Below are 21,899 nucleotides of genomic sequence, written 5' to 3'. Positions count from 1 at the left end.
AATTCGATATGGCCATTTCGAATTTAGCACTACTCCTCTCGTTGGGGAGGATTACAGAAATCGATTTAAAGAGAGCTCTATGTCGAACTAAATGGCTTCCTGGTGTGGACGGGTGCAGGGTTAATTCGATATAACGGCGCTAAATTCGACATAAAAGCCTAGTGTAGACCAGGCCTAAGGCTGGAATACCTAGGGGTTTGCAAATAACTGATTTTGGGTCACATCTTGCTTGCTTCACTAATGCAAGCAGTGCCATTGAACCCCAAAAGTCAGTTGGACTCAAATTCATGGAACTATTCACAGGAGTTAAGATGGGTAAGATTTGGTTATGCGTGGAGCAGTTTGCATTGAACCTGCCCACATTCATACAAATGGAGCCTGATCCTAAGCCCACTAAAGTCAACTGGAAAACTCCCATTGACTGCAATCGTGCAGGATGAAGGCCTTAATCAGTCACTTCATGAGTACAATTTACATGAAACACCTATAACCTGATTAAAAAACAATGTTGTTTAGCAAGTGAACAAAATCTAGAACAATGAACATATCTCCTCAGACTTACTTTTTTTAACATTCACTTCCTAATGAAACTGTAAGGAAACTAATACTGAGATCTGGTAAACACACTTTTGCACTGTACTTGGGTACAAGCTACTGAAATGAATAACTTTGTGCTATGTGAATGAAGTGAGATCTCCAAACACCCAAGGATTCGTATAAGATCTGTAACTCCGACTGCTCAAACTGTCACTTCTGGAATATGTGTGTGATATTTGACATGCACATTCTGAAAAGTCACTTTCCACAACCTTCCTCAGGTACCAAACTCCCTTTAAAAAAATCTATTTAGGCGGGAAATTGGAACAAACCTTAATATAATGAAATTAAATAAAAAAGGCAACATGTAACTATGTCACTAAATATGGTACTAAATGGCATTAACAATATTTCAACTAGTCAAGCAGGCTACTGCCAGCAAAACATATTCCACACTTATTTCTTGAATGGAAAGGCAGAGAGAGGAAATCACTGGCAGACTCCTTGGACCATAAACAAATGTAAAACATATCAGCTGTTTAATAATATTTAGCATCAAGAGTTCAATATAGGATATTTTTTAAAAAATACTGCATCCAATTGACATTGCAAGAAGAATTTATAGAATCAGAATGTGATTACCTGAGTTAAAAATCTAGCCAGGACTCTAGCATTAACATCTCCATTCTTAAAAGATCTCATGACACTTTTTATAAAAGACCACAAGCAATCAGGACTTTGATTTTACATTGTATCAAAAAAACTGTAGCATAGTGCCCCTATTACTACACAAAGGCCTGGTTCAGTTCCAACTCAAATTCAATCAAATGCAACCTTGACTACATTCAATCTGAATCATCAACACCATCTCTCCTGCAGCACATGGGACATGAGAACTCCTAAAGAATGCCTAAATATTGACCTGACCCAGCCTTGGGATTTAATGGGATCAGAGCAGAAGGTAAAAAAGTCTGCAGCCATATACAAGGTTGAAAGATTAATACAAAGTTGTAATTAGTACTTAACATGTGTGAAACATCTTGACTTAAGAAAAATCAACCACCATATTAAAAACAATCTACGGTAAGTGTTTTGTTGACAAAACTAAATAAAATGTAAAGAGTCAACTTACAGAATCCAGAAAGCAGAGGTAGGTCCCAGAGCTCTGTATTACTGCTTGGTTTTTAGCAAAGCCAACTGAAGAGAAAGTAAAGAGATAATGTTACACATATCTTTAGAATTATTTTTATCACAACATATTTTTTAAGTTATACTGTAGTCAAGATTAAATGAGAGACACAAGTGGAGATCTACGTTATTATGAAAAATGTTTTGTTTTACATGCCTTAAACAGGAATCTTTGAAGTATTGTGGCTACCTGGTCCAGTCCTGCTCTCTCAACAGACACCAGTCTGTTGTGATGTGATCCAAATACTGCATCTCACATGCTGCTAAGATCTCTGGGTCTGGGCAGTGACTGATCACTGTTCCTGATTCTGGGTCCTTCAGGTGTACTCCCCAGGCCTGACATCCTTCTTGAGCAGTGGAATCCTGCAGTCTGGTCACCTAGACACTGGAAGCCTGGGCTCAGCTCTCAGCCCACCCAAGCCCCCAGTTGCTTGAATGCATTCCCCTGAGACTACCTGGCTGTGAGTGCTCAGGTTTCTAGTTAATCCCTCTATGGACCATTTGGCATAAAGCAAGGAGACAAAGCAAAGCAAAGGAATTTCTTAAACACACACAACTTTACTCTTTAAAAGCACAAAACATCTATGAAAAATAATCTCCTGAATGCAATCCCCCTCATTTTGACCTCTCCACCTTTAATGAGCCCACAGTTTGGTCCAAGTCCTTCATGCCTGCACTCCTCCTTCTGGGCCTTCTGTTTCTGGTGATGGAATGGCTTCCTTTGCTTAGAGAAGAATCCCATTTTAAAATAGATTTCGTCCCTCTTTAGTCTGATGAAGAAAACTGCAGCTCTACTAGTGTTAACAATACGGCTCCATAATTACAAGCCACAGGCACTCAAGTAGTAACAGTGGGGCAATCTTTTTTTCCCACCTGTAAATTACATATTTTATAGTGTTTATATGACCAAATGCTAGACCGTCAACCAATGCGTGTAAAAATATATTTCTCCAGGATAAGGCAACTAAAGGAAGAAAAATATTTGACACTCCACTCTTTGCCTTTATGGGTGTAAGTGATTTCCTCAGGATTTGGTGAGGATATTCTGTACAGTAATTTGCAGTTCTGAATAGCAAATGGACAGCCAGGAATTTAACTCTTTGAGGGGTTTGGATTTCCTTGGGGGTGGGGAGTTGTTATTCAAGTTGAAGACAAAGTGGACTGCAGAGAAACATTTATTTGTACATGATAAGCTTTGGATGCAAACTTGATTACATATTTTACATGGGTGCTTCCTTTTTGCCTATGTACACTCTGCTCTAGAGCAGAAGTTCTCAACCTTTCTCCTTATGAGGTACCCACACACACACACAACATGCTATAAAAATTCCATGGCCCACTAGTGCTACAACAACTGTTTTTCAGTAGATTACTAGCCAGGGCCAGTGTTAGGGGTAGCAAGCAGAGCAATTGTCCAGGGTCTCACATCACTGGGAGCCTCACGAAGCTAAGTTGCTCGGGCTTTGGCTTCAGCCCGGAGCAGTGGGGCTCGGGCTTCAGCTTTCTGCCCTGGGCCCCAGTGAGTCTAATGCTGGCCCTGCTCTCTGGTTTATTTCAGTGGATGCCCTAAAACCTGCTCGCAGTCTTTCCTCCTCCCTCCCCCCCAGGGATTCCCAGACCCCTGTTTGAGAACCACTGCTCTAGTTGTCTTTACCCTAAGACAATAAAAATTGACACACAGGAAAAGATTATTAATCCATCTAGGCCAGTAATCTGCCTCCAACAACAGCCAATGGCAAATGCTTAAAAAGAAGGCATATACAGTAGCATACCATGAGGAACATTTCTTACTGACTTCAACTGGTGATCATCTTATGCTCTGAAGAAAAAGATAACACTTATTTGTTTCCTAACTAGTGTAACTGTTGGTGCTGTTCTCTCTGGATTCTTCAGTAAAGCATTAAAAGAATACTCAGGGATTTTTTAACTTAAACTACAGTTGTATTGATTAGAAATTTAAAAATTCAATAGCCACAGTTTTCATAATCTTCCTTGTCTTAAATAGGATTGAGCATGGATAGTGTACTCTCTACCTATGGGGACTGTAATGGACTTTCACAATACTAGTTTAAAACACTGGTCAATCTACAATACTAGTTCAAACCCAGAAGCAAATTAATAATGAATACAAATAACCACCACTTTATGGCTCATATAACCACCATTTTATGCTGGCCTACATGAAATAGGTTGGTAGGCTCAGTTCAGTTCTTAGTGTACACATCACCCTTATTTAGCAGTTTCACCAGCTGATCACAACTAGGCAAATACTGAACTACTTCAAGTGTACACTGTATGCACATCTAGTCTATGGTAGAACACTCTGGTATTATTGTTACATTGTCCTCCCTCCCGCATTCCCACCTATTGTTTCATCAGCCTTTTGTCATTAACCAATACTGCAAGTTCTTTAGACCAGGGACTGACTTTTACTGTGTTTCTACAAACCTACACAAAACAGGGCCTCAATCCACATCTGGGCCCTCTAGATGCTATTCTAATATAAATCATAGACAAAAAAAACCCCAAAAGGGCAAGAATGTGCAGACCAGCCAATCTTTTTGGCCTGTGGTATGGGCCCTTTAGAGGACTCCAGCAAGGCATAAGAGAAAAAAAGCCTGCCTGTTCTGTAATAAATAGAAAAATTTCCTGTGCTGCAAAGACTATTTCAGACAGACTGCCTCTCTCTCTCTCAACAGGAAATAATATAATATTGGTTATTCTCTTTATCTAGGGCAACATGGAGTGCTGAGGGGAGCAAATCAAAAGGCATATAGTAACAATGAGCATAAATATGGAATGCTTACATGGAAACCTCTCCACAGAAACACAGACACACACAAAAGTGTAGTCAAATTATAATGCTGATATCATGGATCCATTGTGCCCACCTTAACAGTGCAGCTGTAAGAGAGGAGACCCAGGCTCTTTCTAAAAGTGTACAATGATTTTTACTAAGGCCTTGTCAACACAAAAACTTTCAGAAGTTTAGTTAATCCACTGAAAACCTGTGTGGATACTCTTATTTCTGTTTATGAGTGTCTTATTTCAGTTTAGCTTAAATCTATTTCTAATGGAATGAAATTAAAGCAAAATAAGCCTGTCTTAAACTGAATTAAAAGTGTCCACCCAATCTATTGCATCAGATTAACTAAATCTGTTTAAAAGTCACTTGTACATGAAGACAAGTCCTACTAATAAGCAAAACTATTTAAAAAAAGATGTGAAGCCAAGAAGCAGCTACACCAAACAGCTGGTGTAGTCATTCTTAACTCCCCCTCCCCCAATTCTATCATCCCCTGGAAAAGAAGAGAGAGAAGAAAAAAGGACAGCATGGCTTTTCAGTACGTTCTCTCTTAGGTGGAGGAGGGAGGATGAAGAACAGCACAGGAGTGCTTAACATGTATACCCTGAAAGATACAAGAATAGCACTGGATCTTCCATAGATCACTAGAGTCCATAGGGTTTCAAAGTTGCATGCCTGTCTCTGAGCATTTGCAAACCCTTTCCCCAAAGGGCCAAATGTGGTGACAACTCCAGGAGTTAACATCTAAGATGTTGTCTACATGAGAAAGTTGTACTGGTTTAACTTAAAGTGTGATTTTAACCGAGTCAATTAAACTGGTATGACTTTCCAGTGTAGACGAGGCTTAAGTTAACAGCCTGGTACCTGTACTTTTCCTCCTTCTACAGATTGTTCTACAGGAGGCAAGCACAAGGGCACCTAATTTAACCTGAAAAACCTTTCGAGTCCCATTTAATACTGTACCTGTCATTTAGGCCTTGTCTATGCCACAAGTGCAGCTAAGTCAGGAACCTCGTTATAAGGTGGTTGTCACCTGACCTAGTTACAAGATTATTCCACTGTATAGTCTAGAGGATATGTGTAGTATATCTTTAAATCTACAGCAGGTAGACAGTAATGGCTTTAAAGTGAAGCACAGACACAGAGTACCTTTAAGGATAATACCTCATCTTATTCTAATAAAGTTCCTTGATCAATGTTTACAGAAATTACTTTCTATGGGACCTTAAGCATGTTCCCTAACCAGGCTAGAGCTCTGAACTAGTAATACAGACAGATTGATACTGAAAGTCAATCAAGGAATAACTGTGCTTTTACAAACTTCCATGAGTCAATTATAGTACAGTACAGATAGGTCCTTCATCATTCTTCCTGAGAATTCAGAGCGAAGAGATCATTTCCTGTCTGCATTTTCCACTACCTCCTGGGAGCATGTTGGCCCACCCACCAACAGTACAGTAGCACTCAAGGTTACACCTAAATGAGTTGTTTTTAACACCTCATATATGTAATTGTAACTCATAAGACAAAACCAGTTGGTAAATTCAACAGCTCTCACAAGACTAGAGTTGAATTTCTGGCATCCGCAGCTTCAGTAAGAAACAGCTAAAGCAAATTAGCAAGTCTGGACATGCCAAACAGGAGAATCCATAGTTTTTAACAGTTCTCTCCTAAGGGAAAGGGAAAAAGAGTAGGATGGAGTTGACCTTGCACTCGTAATCCCCGCACTGGATCAATAACTATTCTACCAGGATCAGCTGTAACTAACCCTATATACATATTTCATTCATTATTAATATATTTCAATAGTCATCACTGTAAAATGATTGAAGTCGAAGGAAGCAGTGATCAAGAAAAAAAAAGGCAAGGTGACTCAACTTCAAGATGAAAGTTAAAAGATTCAAAGATAAGGAACTTTCTGAAATCTTTAAGATTCTGCTTTTAAATCAAATCTTTTAGGGAAAAATTTGAAGTATAAAATGTTATGTCAAAAAAGGTATAAAATATTTTTTCTAGATTAAAACACGTCTGGAATTTTATTAAACAGTTACTTATAACAACAGTGTCTTAAGAATAAAAAAGGTATGTTAATTTTGTGATTTACGAAGAGATTTAACTCCCTGGGGAAACTAGATATTGAAAATTGGTTTCCCACAATGAATCCTGTGTTTGGCATAAGCAAAGAATTTGCTTTAATATTACAGTACTGAAGAAAATCAAATGTTTGTGCCAGAACTCTCTTTTGTAATGCCTGCTTACTTGGTGAAAAGAGCCTGTTACTATGGTCACAACAGTAAAAACTTAAGCCTCAGTGAGATATTAACATTCCTTGCTCTTGGAAAGAAAAAGGATTTTTTTTTTAAGCCAGTGACCCTTTCTTTTTTTAGTCCCACCCCCCCCCTTTTTCTTTTACATGATAGAAAAGAATCAGAAATGAATTTTAATCCCATATAAATAGTCCAAGACTTGAATACCGACTGCCACATTGTTTCTGTTTTGGGGCTTTAACCAGGAAATATTCCTTCCAGTTGTAACCACTCATAAACATACCAAAATAAATCACTGAAGACAAAAGGATAATAAAGATTTCAAACTATCCTGGCTCCCCAAATGTAACAACCTCTAAAACAAGAGAGGTCCTTATTTGAATAGTGATCTAACATTGATTCCTACATAATACACTTGGTTTTAAAAAACAGGTTATTTTGTTTTATTTTTTTAATGTGATGTACATGAACACACCTTTTGCTTACATTTTGTTTGCTAAAACTAGAGGAGTTTTTGTCATTCATAGATTAATTCAGTGTACAAACAAAATTTTATTTATTTACATATACTGGCACCAAAATTGTTTGGAAATTAAAAATTACCTGAAATAAAATCAGGCCTTTCTTGAATGGGACTATATCACCTAGAATGTGTACAGGTTTCTTTTGGGCTGCAAACAGGTTGCTTCATCAAAGGAAGTAGAAACGGTTTCAAAATGTTCCAAAATTATGCCTCTCAAATTATTGGCAAACAAATGTCCTGCAATATAAGGTCAATTTTCTGTCCCCAGCCCTCCATCCATCCAGTGTCACTAAATCCTGCCTTACAGGGGTGTTGCCTATTCAGCTCCCACAGAGACTATCAGCACACCATCCTCCTCCTCCCTGTTCTTCTGACCAGTCTTCCACTTTGTTCTCTGCTCTTGTGTGTTAGTCAAACTGAAGAAGAGATCAGAAAGAGAAGTGAACTGCCAAGTGTGGGAACAGCATGAGCAAAGTTATACATAGTTGGGTGGAACACAGAAGAGGGAATGGACAGAGAAAAGTGAGGGGGGAAGACAAGAAGAGTAACAATGATGTGAACTGCATTGCAGGGATCAATGTCTCATTCTACAGTGATGGAGGGCTGAGCGGTACATCTGCAGTTGATATGATTAAGGTTTACATTTAAATACAGCATAATTAGATGGGATTACTTTGCTTCTTTCTTAAGCAGTGTCTGCATCTCTTCCAAACAGAACACACAAATTGCAATGCTAAAAGAGTATCCAGATGCAATGAAATAGGGATGTTTTAAAAACTCTACTCAGTGACACAACAATCTATCTTTGGAGGGTAGTGTGGCTAACTCATCACACATGAGAATGGAAAGGGAAGAAAACCCAATTAAGAATTATATTAATGGAGGAGGAAGGCATTACTGCTTGCCATGCAAATAACCAATGGCAATTTTTACCAACTCAATAGAGTTGGATGCTGACTGCGGACCTAGAAGGTTGCCCCCGTACAAAAGGAATGAATTATATATCTACTGAGTACTTTCACCACTGGGGTAAATGCTCTATGAAAAAACCTAGTAAAACATCAGTCTGTGGTAAATAAAGCTACAGTCTTTTAATTTCCAACTGTGATGTAACCTGGGAGCATATGGGTAACAGGGAAGGGGGTGGATACCGATGTTAGGATTTTAACCCACAAACTAAGCGGTACAGAACCTCTTCAGCAAATGTGAAAATTAGAGATGTATCTTGAAAATATTATCAACAAACTGGAATCCTAAGGAGGATTTAATTCTTAACTTTTATTACAAATTATTAATCAAAAATTTTAAAAAACTGTATTTGATAAGAGAAGCAAACTTTGATTCTACTGTACACCAAAAGCCTCACACAGCAACATGCTTAAAATATAAGAATTGGACAAAAAGTAAGATTGTGTGCAAACAATGAACTGTGGAAAAACAGTATGAGTAAAAGAAAAACAAACTACTAGGAGACTGCTTCCGCCCCTATATAATGTGTACATTTAATTCATGTTAACAATGATGACAGATAGATACGCAGATCAATCAGAGAATACACAGTACCCCTATAAACATTTACACTACAGGCTATAGATGTACAGTTAGTGAAATTAGATGGAATTCCTAACTAACAAATTAAAACTTTCTTAATGAACAAATCAACAGATAAATTTTAGAAGACATTTATTAAAAGGTATTTTGTTCTGTTCCCCTTCATGAAAGCAACTACTCTGTCTTTTCTTCCACATCATAGAAAAAGAAAGCTAGGTTTAAAACTCAACTCAAAAGCTTTACAGTTCATACCCTAAGGGTATGTCTACGCTATGAAATTAGGTCAATTTTATAGAAGTCCATTTTTAGAAATCGATTTTATACAGTCAATTGTGTATGTCCCCACTAAGCGCATTAAGTCGGCGGAGTGTGTCCTCACTACCGTGGCTAGCATCGACTCACAGAGCGGTGCACTGTGGGAAGCTATCCCACAGTTCCTGCAGTCTCTGCTGCCCATTGGAATTCTGGGTTAAGCTTCCAATGCCTGATGGGGCAAAAACATTGTCGTGGTGGTTTTGGGTACATGCCGTCAGTCTCCCCTCCCTCCCTCCATGAAAGCAACTGCAGACAATCATTTCGCGCCTTTTTCCCTGGGTTACCCATGTAGACGCCATAGCACGGCAAGCATGGAGCCCGCTCAGCTCACCGCTGCTGTTGCGAGCATTGTAAACACCTCGCACATTATACTGCAGTATGTGCGGAACCTGGCTAAGAGATGGCAGCACGAGGACGATTGTGAGGACGACATAGACACAGACATTCCTGAAAGCACAGGATGTGGCAATTGGGACATCATGGCGGCAGTGGGGCTGGTTGATACAGTGGAACGCTGATTCTGGGCCTAGCAAACAAGCACAGACTGGTGGGACCGCATAGTGTTGCAGGTATGGAATGATTCCCAGCGGCTGTGAAACTTTCGCATGCGTAAGGCCACTTTCCTGGAACTCTGTGAGTTGCTTTCCCCCGCCCTGAAGCGCAGGAATACCAAGATGAGACCTGCCCTGACAGTTGAGAAGCGAGTGGCGATAGCCCTGTGGAAGCTTGCAATGCCTGACTGCTAACGGTCAGTCGGGAATCAATTTGGAGTGGGCAAATCTACTGTGGGGACTGCTGTGATTCAATTAGCCAATGCAATCACTGACATTCTGCTATCAAGGGTAGTGACTCTGGGAAATGTGCAGGTCATACTGGATGGCTTTGCTGCAATAAGTTTCCCTAACTTTGGTGCGGCAATAGACGGAACGCATATCCCTATCTTGGCACCGGATCACCTTGCCAACCGGTACACAAACCGCAAGGGGTACTTCTCAATGGTACTGCAAGCACAGGTGGATCACAAGGGACGTTTCACTGACATCAACGTGGAATGGCCGGGAAAGGTGCATGACACTCACATCTTTAGGAACTCCAGGCTGTTTGAGCAGCTGTAAGAAGGGACTTACTTCCCAGACCAGAAAATTACTGTTGGGGATGTTGAAATGCCAATAGTTATCCTTGGAGACCCAGCCTACACCTTGCTCCCATGGCTCATGAAGCCATACACAGGAAGCCTGGACAGTAGTAAGTTCAGCTATAGGCTGATCAAGTGCAGAATGGTGTTAGAATGTGCCTTTGGACGGTTAAAAGCTCGCTGGGGCTGTTTGCTGACTAGCTTAGACCTCAGCGCAACCAATATTCCCATTGTTATTGCTGCTTGCTGTGTGCTCCATAATATCTGTGAGAGTAAGGGGGAGATATTTATGGCAGGGTGGGAGGTTGAGGCAAATCACCTGGCTGCCAATTTTGAACAGTCAGACACCAGGGTGATTAGAAGAGCACAGGTAGGCATGCTGCACATCAGAGAGGCGTTGAAAACCAGTTTCATGACTGGCCAGGCTACGGTGTGACAGTTGTGTGTTTCTCCTTGATGCAAACCCACCCCTTTGTTGATTTTAATTCCCTGTAAGCCAACCACCCTCCCCCCTTTGATCACAGCTGGCAAAGGAAATAAAGTCACTATTGTTTTCAAACGATGCATTCTTTCTTTATTAATTTTTTAAAAAGGGAGATAACTGATAAGGTAGCCCGGGTGGGGTGGGGAAGAAGGGGAGTAGGGAAGGACAAGGCCACATTGCTTATTGTAGCCATACTACAAATCAAAACTGTTTGAATGACAGCCTTGTGTTGCTTGGGCCATCCTCTGGAGTGGAGTGGCTGGGTGCCCGGAGGGTCCCCCACGTGTTCTTGGGCATCTGGGTGAGGAGAATATGGAACTTGGGGAGGAGGGCAGGCGGTTGTACAGTGGATGCAGCGGCGGTCTGTGCTCTTGTTGGCTTTCCTGCAGCTACATCAGACGCCTGAGCATGTCCATTTGCTCCCCCATTAGCCTCAGCATTGGATCCTGCCTCTTCTCATCATGCTCACTTAATGCTTTCCTGGACTCTGCCACTGAATGCCTCCATACATTCAGCTGTGCCCTATCAGTGCGGGAGGATTGCATGAGCTCGGAAAACATGTCATCGTGAGTGCATTTTTTTCGCCTTCTAATCTGCAATAACCTCAGGGACAGAGATGATAGGGGGAGCATAGAAACATTTGCACCTGAGGGGGGATAAAAAGGGAGAGTAAAATTTAAGATGATACATTGCTGAGAACAAAAGGGGGACTCTTTCACTATGAATCAAGCAATTCACAGCAGACAGTACATGTGCTTTAGGTACAAGGTCGCATTTTGCCTTTTATATTGAGCGCCTGCCAGTATGGTGACACATCACATACAGCTGGGCAACAGAATTCGGTTTCCAGGCAGCGATGGTATGCGGGTTTCAGGGGCGGCTCCAGGCACCAGCGCAGCAGGCGCGTGCCTGGAGCGGCAAGCCGCGGGGGGTGGCCTGCCGGTCGCCGTGAGGCGGCAGTCAGGCTGCCTTCGGAGGCATGCCTGCAGGAGGTCTGCCGGTCCCGCCGTTTTGGCAGCAATTCGGCAGCAGGTACGCCGAAGGCGCGGGACCGGCAGATCACCTGCAGAAACGCCGCTGAATCCGCGTGACCGTGGGCATGCCGCTGAAGGCCGCCTGACTGCTGTGCTTGGGGCGGCAAAAAACAGAGCCGCCCCGGCGGGTTTGGCTTCTAATGCCTTCATAACACGTGGGAATGGTTTCAAACTGCAGCGCCCTCCTTTCCCATAGCAAGCAATGCCGGCTGGGTTTGCCATTTAAAAGGAGGGGCTGTGGTTTTCGGGTGGATGTGCAACACACACTTCCCCCCACCCCTCCACGTGGCTATTTGGGATGATCCCTTCACCCCTCCCCCCACCAAGTGGCTATTCTCAGGGATGATCCCTTTTAGCCAAGCACAAACAGCCCAGCATGAACGGGGTCCTTTTACTGTTCCCTTACAAAAATTCCCCTATTTCAACCAGGTGACCATGAATGATATCACTCTCCTGAGGCTAACACAGAAAGATATAGACCGAATGTTGCTTGAATGCGACCAAAACCCAGGACCATTCACTGCCATGCTTTGTGCTGCAATGATTCCAGACTACTTGCTACTGGCTCGGTGTGGTAAAGTGTCCTACCGTGGAGGACGAAATAAGGCAGCCCTCCCCAGAAACCTTCTGGAAAGGCTTTCAGAGTACTTCCAGGAGAGCTTCATGGAGATGTCCCTGGAGGATTCCCGCTCCGTCCCCAGACACGTTAACAGACTTTTCCAGTAGCTATACTGGCCGCAAATGCACCCCAAGTGTTCAGGGCATATCAAACATTAAACACTATTGCTTTTAAACCCTGTACTGTAGTTACAAATGTGCACTCACCAGAGGTGCCTTCTCCGCCTTCAGGGTCGGGGATCCCGCCTTGGGAGGGTATTGGCTCCAGGGTGATGAAAAGGTCCTGACTGCCGGGGAGAACGGATTCTCCGCTTGCCTTGCTGCGCATTCTCCTCCTCATCATCATCGTCCACAAAATCCTCCTCCGTGTTGCGTGAGACTCCCCCCTTGCAGGTGTCCACGGACAGTGGTGGGGTAGTGGTAGGGTCCCCCCCCAGAATGCCATGCAGCTGATCATAGAAGCGGCATGTATGGGGCTCTGACCCAGAGTGACCATTTGCCTCCTTTGTCTTTTGGTAGGCTTGCCTGAGCTCCTTGACTTTCAAGCGGTACTGCTGTATGTCCCTGTTGTAGCCTCTGTCCATCATGCCCTGTGCAATTTTGGCATATATATTAGCATTTCTTCTTTTTAATCGGAGTTCTGCCTGCACAGATTCTTCTCTCCATACAGCAATCAGATCCAGTGTCTCCCATTTGCTCCATGCTGGAGCTCGTTTGCGATTCTGGGGGGACTGCATGGTCACCTGTGCTGCTGAGCGCACCACGCTGACCAAACAGGAAATGAAATTCAAAAGTTCCCGGGGCTTTTCTTGTGTACCTGGTTAGTGCATCGGTGTTGAAAGTGCTGTCCAGAACGGTCACATTGGAGCACTCTGGGATAGCTCCCGGAGGCCAATATTGTCAATTTGCGTCTGCACTACCCCAAATTCAACCCAGCAAGGTCGATTTTAGCACTACTCCCCTCGCCGGGGAGGAATACAGAAGTTGATTTTAAGAGCTCTTTGGGTCGAAGGAACAGGGTTACTTGTTTAGACACATTCATTATAAAATCGACCTAACGTGGCTAAATTCAACCTAACCCTGTAGTGTAGTCCAGGGCTCAGCCTATCTTCATTCTATAGTAGTCGACCTTGGTAATACAACTTGAATTTGTTATTTACCAGCCAATGATGACTCCACTTCAGAGCCACTTCTTTATTTCTGACTTGGATCCAAATGTAACCATATTTAGAGTCATTCAAGTACTGGAACTAACACACAAAATAGGCCTAGCATCTTCATGCTCTGCAACAAAGGCTGTGGAAAAGGACAAATCCCTCCCATAACAAAGCCTTTAAATTAAATTACATTATACATGAAAATAGTCTTTGTTCCCAAGAACACATACTGAAAAAATAAATTAGTTCAACTAACTAACTAAAAGAACTGTATTACTGCCCAGCATTATAAGATCCAATGCATCTGACTAAATGTATACAGTACTGCAAACCCCAAGTGTTTAAAAATCATGAGTCTGGCTGCAAAACAACATGAGATAGGTTTAAAAATCATAATATTTTAAAAACTAATAAATTTGCAGTTCTTTCTACTTTTGCCTTCTGCTTTCTAAACCTTTTGGGTACACTCAGGTCACATATTCAGGGTTTTCTCTGCAACTCTGCAGCCTAGAAACTTACTTTTTTTTTAAATGAAAGCTGAGATACTCATGTAATCATCTCCATGCATCTGAAGAAGTGGTGTTTTTTACCCATGAAAGCTTATGCCCAAATAAATCTGTTAGTCTTTAAGGAGCCACCGGACTCATTGTTGTTTTCATGTAATCATTTGTATCCAGGACCAAGGGTGTTAAGAACACCACCACGTATCACCAGATTTATAAAAAATTGCAGGAGTTGGCAACATTGCTAATTCATTATAAACAAAAAAACTTTTGCTGAGTAAAGTATAAATAATTAAGCCATATTCCATCTTCCTGCATGTACAGACAACTTCCACTAACATCAAAAAGTAGGGACAAATTCTGTCTTTATTTGGGCTGTGCCTCTGAATGTGGATCTCCAGAAAATGATTTTCTATAGCAATTCCAGCTTACTGCAGAGACCATTCTTAAACTAACAATAAAGTTTGTCCGCCAAACCAAATTATTTAGCCATTCTTTAAAATCACTATTCAACAACATACCTCCTTGGGGTTGAGGTGAATCATGACCACCAATGACAACCCGAATACCCACATCTTCTAACTTGAACTTCCATTTTTCAATTATATTAATTGAATTGTCCTGAGAAAGTGATGACATAGAGGCATCAATTTTAACTTATTGGGTAAGCGAAAGTAAATAAAAATTCTTACAAGAATTAGGTTAGATAATATTTTAAAACTAAATATAAAATATACATACCTTACTAGCATCATTAAACACAGACAACTCCATGGTACCTTCAAAATCTTGCTCCACAACTGACTTCAAGCATTCATCCAACCAACATTCAGTATTGTGAACAGGCAGAATAACAGACTACAATGAACAAACAGAGAACACACAAACATTATAAAACATGAAAGCATCCATTCTCCTTGTTTATTTGCTGTTTATCCAAATAATATTCATTTAAAAAAGGAAAGGGCCTGATCCTTGCATACCCTTTCACCAAATATGTACATTGGCCATAAAAAAGAAAACTGCTCTTTCCTTCACAAGTAAATGGTATTTCTTCTCCACCAAGCTTTATTATTTTTTTACTCCTCAAAACCCATTATGTGTTAGTTTCTGTGACTGTATTTCTTTGAAAATTCTTTGAACAAAAAGCAAACAAAATGTCTACACCACCAGTTATTTACTCGCAGCACTACTTATTGTCGTCTCCAGTCTCTTAACTTATCCTCAACCTCAACATTTTACCTCCATCTTCTCTCAGTTCAGAGGGGTCTCTATTTTTCTCTATCCCAGCTACCCAGTTTGAATTTTTATCTGTAAAGTAGGCAACTTACATATTTCATCTCAGAAATCCTTTGTAATACTTGGCCAATGTACTGTTGAGAGAGGCTACTTCTAAGTACATATCATAGAGACTTCTTCACTCCACCAGTTACAAAATTGCCTCTCTCATTGCATCAACTATTATATGTGTGGGCCATATATGTATAAAATGTAGAACTTATTTAAATTTTTTAAAATTATCTGTGAATTACAAATGATGAGAAATTAAATTGTATAGGTGTATAATGATGAGGCAGAGGATTGCAGGAAGAGAAAGGAGATGAAGGTAGTTGAATGCTGCCCTGGAGAACTGGATTCTATTCCTGCCTTTACCACAGAGTTCCTGCGTCATACTGGCAGGCGCTCAATATAAAAGGCAAAATGCGACCTTGTACCTAAAGCACATGTGCTGCCTGCTGTGAATTGCTTGATTCACTGTGAAAGAGTCCCCCTTTTGTTCTCAGCAATGTATCATCTTAAATTTTACTCTCCCTTTTTATCCCCCCTCAGGTGCAAATGTTTCTATGCTCCCCCTATCATCTCCGTCCCTGAGGTTATCGCAATGACATGTTTTCCGAGCTCATGCAGTCCTCCCGCACTGATAGGGCACAGCTGAATGCATGGAGTGCTCACTTAAAGCTTTCCTGGACTCTGCCACTCTGAGACACCTAGGACCTGATTTTTCAGAGTACTTAACATCATAGAAAAGTCTACGAGGAAATTAATAATTCTGTCTTCAAAGCATGGTTTGAATAGTGTGCAGTAAATAAGATCTGGGGCCATACTTTCAACATTTGAACAAATTACTGAATAGCTACTCATTAAGTGACTACCATTCACTCTGTGCACTGAATGAGACAGGGGTCCTGTGGAAAAAAACGGTATGTGATCATGTAATTAAAGACTGTATTGTAATGCAATACACACAAGAGGACTGAATAAACTCTGGCATTTCCTAACTTCTGAGTAGTTTTTTTGAGTAATGCAATATATGTCTACACAACAATCATGTGTATCATAACTTCGCACTTCACTAGCACATTCCCTCCACAGACCTAACAAAAATTACTGAACTTTACCACATAAGTAATTAATCCTCTCATCACTTCTGGGAAATAAGTATTGTCACCATTTTATCATTCTATAGATGGGGAAACTGAAACAAAGAGGTTGAATGACTTGTCCAAGGTCCCACAGAAAGTCTGTGGAAGAATCCAGGAACAGAATCCAGATCTCCAGATTCCCGTGATTTAACTGCAAGACCATGTTTCTTTCAAATATTAATTCATGTCATCACTATATTAGAATTAAGAAGAAAGCAAAAACATTAGAAAAATATTAAAATGGAATTAGCAATGGTCTAGGTTATGTGTATGGGGGCGGGGGGGTGTTTATCTATACACACATCTCTATATGCACAAAATGCATCTACTTTAGGCTTGATAAAGCGTATGACCTGATATTATGATTGGCAAATATGAAGTTGTCCAGTATTTCATAGCAAAATACAAAGTGATATTCAATTCAGACTTTATATTCTAAACCTAATTCTAAATTCCCAGATGCCAGGGAATCAAGCTCTATGAATGAACTCCCCTCCTAGTTTTTAACAGGGTGTTTTACTAGGGAATAGTGGTATTTCAAACAGGTGGGAGGGCTGTGTTTGCACAATAATGCCTTCTCTGCTTTTCTTAAATTTTAAAAAAAATAAGTTTGGTCCTCTGCTTTGATAAAATTATTAATAGTATCACATAGAAGACAAAGAATTATATGGCATGCAAATTAAGAAACGAAGTTTTGAGATTAAAGAGCTTTGCTTCACATTAGTACTTTGAGACTGCCAAGCACATAAGCAGAAACCTGAGAGTGTTTCAAAAGCAACTGCTAATGCTACACTACACAGTCTGACTCAGTCAATACATCCAATTCACTAAGGATTTTAGTACTCCCAAGATGGCAATTAGAATAAAACTTCATAGTTTGACACCACATTAACCCATTGTTGTTATATTTTTTAAAAAGGAAAAGTACTCTCCACAAGTCTTCTGATAGGCTTAGTGGTAGCATTAACTAGCCACAATACATCCATGCAAATCAGTGGTTCTCAAACATTTTCTAACCAACTAACCTCAACGCAAAATTTGTTTGGCTGACTACTCTATCACCACTAATTTGACTATTTTAAAAAATACACATAAAATGCATTAGCTGAATCTGTCTATATTTTTCTTGGATTTTATGTTTAAACAAAAGTAGAAAGGCAAGGTGTTATATTACCCAAACACTCTTACATTCAATATGAACAGGCAAAAATTGCAAAAGCAGCACTTTCATGGTGAGGCCTGTATTACAAAATTTGTAAACAACCACCAGCACCATCAAGGTGCTTGGCGCTCTGCACAATAGTTTATGTTTATGTTTTTAAAATACTATTTAAAAAAAATCACTGCGATCAAGTTTCCTGTCCTCAGAACCACCACAGCAAAAGCGAGATAGATGCCTGCCAAACTAAGTGCAGTAGTGGAATCCCTGAGGATACCTCTGAGCAAAAGGCCCAAGAAAGAAGTATTAAATGTATGTGTATATATATAACAGTACATACATGATTATGAACCAGTTCACAGTGACTACTGACTTTGGGGTTTTGTGCCATTGCTTCAGGTCCTATCATCCCTACTCAGTTTGCTGGTTTTCTGTGATTGCCAGGACCCCACTCAAGTCCAGAGACAGAGGTTATAAATATCACAATCCAACGCTTTCATTTTTCCCTCAGTTCATTTTTCTCAGTTTTTAAACTTGGTTTACAAGTTGCATTTGGCAATGACCCCATACTACAAATGCTAAAGCAGGTGTTCCAGTTAAAGTGCTTCAGTTAAAGTGAGAAAATAACCATGCAAAGCAGCAAATTTCATTCAGAGGCTCTAACATTTCTCACTATAGGAATACATTACATGCACTTTCAAAGTAATTATATGGGAACATCTCTCCAGGGGCACATACAGGAGTCTTGCAAATAGCTTATACATTCATTGTCATCTCAAGTTCAGTTCACAAGTGTTTAAATTGTAATCAGCCATATCATCATTAGTTGGCATTGATTTGTAGCAGAATCCAACAAGAGAGTATCTTAAGGACCTGTAAACTTGAAGAAACTTCACACCACATCCAGAGGATAGGACACAAGACTGGGAGTCAAGAGACCTGAGTTTCACACCCAACTCTGCCACTTATACAATGTGGAACTTATCCAGAGCCTTTTAAGACAATATGAGTTTTTCCCATTGACTTAATAAGCTTTGAAAAAGGACCTGTGTGGTTTTGGGTTCTAACTGCTCTAAACCTCAGTTTCCCATCCCTGAAATGAGAATAATGAAACTTAACTCCTTGTAAAATGCATTTTGATCTATGGATGAAAAACACTAAATGATTATTGTATGATAAGTCCCCACTACTTCTACAAATGTCACTAAACCAAACAAGTCATGTTTTCATGAATTAGAATACTGAAAATAATACACCTCTTACAAAACCAAAGAAAAGCAAAGGAACTGAAAAAATGGCAGTCTGTTCAAGTGCCCTTGATTCTGCATTAAAAAAGCCTTATTTTCCTGTCCCTATCCTCTCTTTAAAAGTTGAGATTTAAAAACAGAGAGTAACAGTTCAAAAGTGCCTAGCTGACTTAGGAGCCTAAGTCCCATTGACTTTCAATGACACTTAGGCGCTTTTGAAAATTTTACCCATCAGAAACAAATGTCAATTTTTGAAAACAAGCATGGGTTTTCTTTAACACATCACTCTGTATTCCAAGCCACTTCAGTCCTTCACCCTTGGAAAGAATGCATGAGTTGTCGCAAATGTCTTCCACAGGGTGGCCATTTATTTCAAATTAAGTTAGTAAGGTTTTTAGGCCTCAACATTTGATCTGACTTTATATTGTTAGAATCAGTGGGGAGAAGAGCTTTTAGATGTCTAAAGATCTTTGTTTTGTTTTTTTTCCTAGTGCACTGTTTTGTTTCAGTAGAGCAAAATACAAACTACTGTTATTTTTGAACCGAAACAGCTATGTCAATAAAAGAAAACACTTCCCCCCTCCTTCAAAACAAACAAACAAAAGAAACACCTTACGAAGAGTACAGAATACAAAATAAACAATTGCTATAAGAAACTTTGGGCAACGTCCTTTCATATTCAGTGATGAGACAGGGGTATGTCCAGCCATAACAGAGCAATTCTTTTTCTCTGTAAGTACAAATGTTGTAAAAAGAGAGGGCCAAAATCCTGCTTGCTTTCCGTGAGTACTCTCCCCTTCAAAGGGACAACTGGTGTAAGTATGCAAAGAAGGATCTGGACACAAAAGGAATAATTCTTTACAAATTCTTAGGATGACCACCCAGGATAGAAGACTCAAGTGTGTAAGTGTAAGAATGAGAAACATACCACTTGAATTCTACATCCTTCCCCGATTATAGAGTCCAATGATGCTCTGGACTGCAGCTGGGGATTGTCTGGTACAGGAGGTGATGGAGCTGCTGGCCATTTACACTTGGCAGGTACAAAATCACGGTCACACAGTTCTTCGTGCAGAAAGGGGACATGACCTCCAGCTGCTGAGGCGGGGCTCCTGGGAGCCCCAACTTCTTCTGACATTTCTATCTTTCTCACCCCTTGGACACACATAAGGCAAGCTCTGGGGAGAGGAATGAAGTATACCACCAAGGGGGTACAACCGGTTAACTATAAAAGAGGCCCTCACACTGCACCAGAGCCTGAGAACAACAGTTTCATTCCTGCTTCCATGGAGTGGCTCCTAAGTAAGAGCAAAGGGAACACAAGTCCAGTTCTAGCCTATGTTCCAGAAGGGATGGAAGGCCCCATTCCAGGCAGCTGCTAATGTGAGAAAACTACAGAGTTTACTGCTAAATGCCTCTGAACCAGTTAAAATGTTCAGGTCTCAGGCTAAAAGTACCAGGGGTTGGGTGGGTCAAGGCCACGATTAGCATTAATGCACCCACTACGCCCATAAAATGCACAATCACTGCCACTTAGGGGGTTGCTCCCCCTCTCCCCCCTCAGGGTGCAGTTTTCCCCTCCCCCCCTTGGGGTGTCCTGCTTCCCCACCACACACACACTCGCCCTCAAGGTACTGCTCCCTTCCCCCAATGCTGCTCTCCTCCCCCTCAGGGTGTTCTGCTTCCTCCCACACACACACTCTCCCTCAAGGTGCTGCTCTCCTGCCCCTCCGGGTGCTTCAGCTGCCTGCTCTCTCTACCCCCCCACCCCGCCTCAGGGTGGTGCCGCTTCACAGAACCTTCCCGCCCCCGTTCGGCTCGCCCCCAGGCGCGCGGCCCCCTAGGCGTTCGCGGCTCAGCGCTAACTAGAGCCAGGCCCCCTGCCCCAGAGCCGACACGCCCCCAACGTTCTCCGCCGCGCGAGGGGACTCCCCAACTCCCCGCCCCGGCTAGCCAGCCAGGGAGAGGAGTGCACACAGCGGCTAGAGGGGCCGGAAGTGAAGGTGAAGAGGCGGGAAGGTGACAGTCTAGGGAGTTAGAGGAACCATAGAGCAGGAGGATTTTTTTGAAGGTGATGGGGAGGGAGCTGTGATTAGAGTCAAGGGCAAGGCTGGAATGATGGGGGGGGGGGCTTGGGTGGTTGAGGATGGAGGCTTAGGTGCTGGAACTGGGGGTCTTGCTGCACCCTGGCTTGAAGTGGTTTCCATCATATGCAGGGTTTACAGTTTGGACATTCTACAACAGATTTAAAGGTCACTATTCTCAAACAAAAAAACAGACTTCAAAGAGAAACAGCAGAACTAAAATTCATTTGCAAATTTAACACCATTAATTTGGGCTTGAATAGGGACTGGGAGTGGCTGGCTCATTACTAAAGCAGCTTTGCCTCTCCTGGAATTGACACCTCCTCATCTAGTATTGGGAGTGGACTACATCCACCCTGATCGAATTGGCCCTGTCAACACTGGTACTCCACTTGTGAGGTAACTCCCTTCTCTTCATGTGTCATTATATATTGCCTGCATCTGTAACTTTCACTCCATGTATCTGAAGAAGTGAGGTTTTTTACCCACGAAAGCTTATGTCCAAATAAAACTGTTAGTCTTTAAGGTGCCACCTGACTCCTCGTTGTTAGTTTGGTTCAATGGCTCTCAACCCCCCCGCCCCCCCCCACACACACAAATTGTTCCAGCGCCCCGGACGGTTTTAGACCTAGGGTGAGGGAGGGGGGGTGGAGGAACTGTGGTTCGGATTATTGGCAGCAGAGGTGGGTCTTGGATTTAGGGGCGGGGGAGAGGGATGGGTGGTGTTTGGGGTTTTGACAGGGTGATTGTCTCTAGCTAGATTTTCAAATTGCCTTTGGTATCTGGCAGGGGACTTGTTTGTTTGTGTAAGGAAAGCTGTTTCCACTGTAAACTGCTTTAATTTCATGGAAACTTTCTCTTGTTTTCA

General features: G+C 41.6%; 1 protein-coding gene across 1 annotated transcript; it reads right to left on the bottom strand.

The window, feature by feature from the left end:
* Window positions 1–1,660: 1,660 nt before the first annotated feature.
* Window positions 1,661–20,468, bottom strand: LOC113407064 (UDP-GlcNAc:betaGal beta-1,3-N-acetylglucosaminyltransferase-like protein 1). Its single transcript, XM_029912173.1, has 4 exons — window positions 19,876–20,468; window positions 14,860–14,976; window positions 14,640–14,739; window positions 1,661–1,734 (listed from the first exon to the last, which is right to left on the bottom strand). Exons 1-4 carry the CDS (start codon window positions 20,113–20,115, stop codon window positions 1,661–1,663), a joined length of 531 nt encoding a protein of 176 aa, XP_029768033.1. The 5' UTR covers window positions 20,116–20,468.
* Window positions 20,469–21,899: the final 1,431 nt, after the last annotated feature.

Source organism: Terrapene carolina, unplaced genomic scaffold (assembly GCF_002925995.2).
Source record: "Terrapene carolina triunguis isolate 2854851 unplaced genomic scaffold, T_m_triunguis-2.0 Scaffold192, whole genome shotgun sequence".
NCBI lineage: Eukaryota > Metazoa > Chordata > Testudines > Emydidae > Terrapene > Terrapene triunguis.
This window is presented reverse-complemented; position numbering and strand designations above follow the sequence as displayed.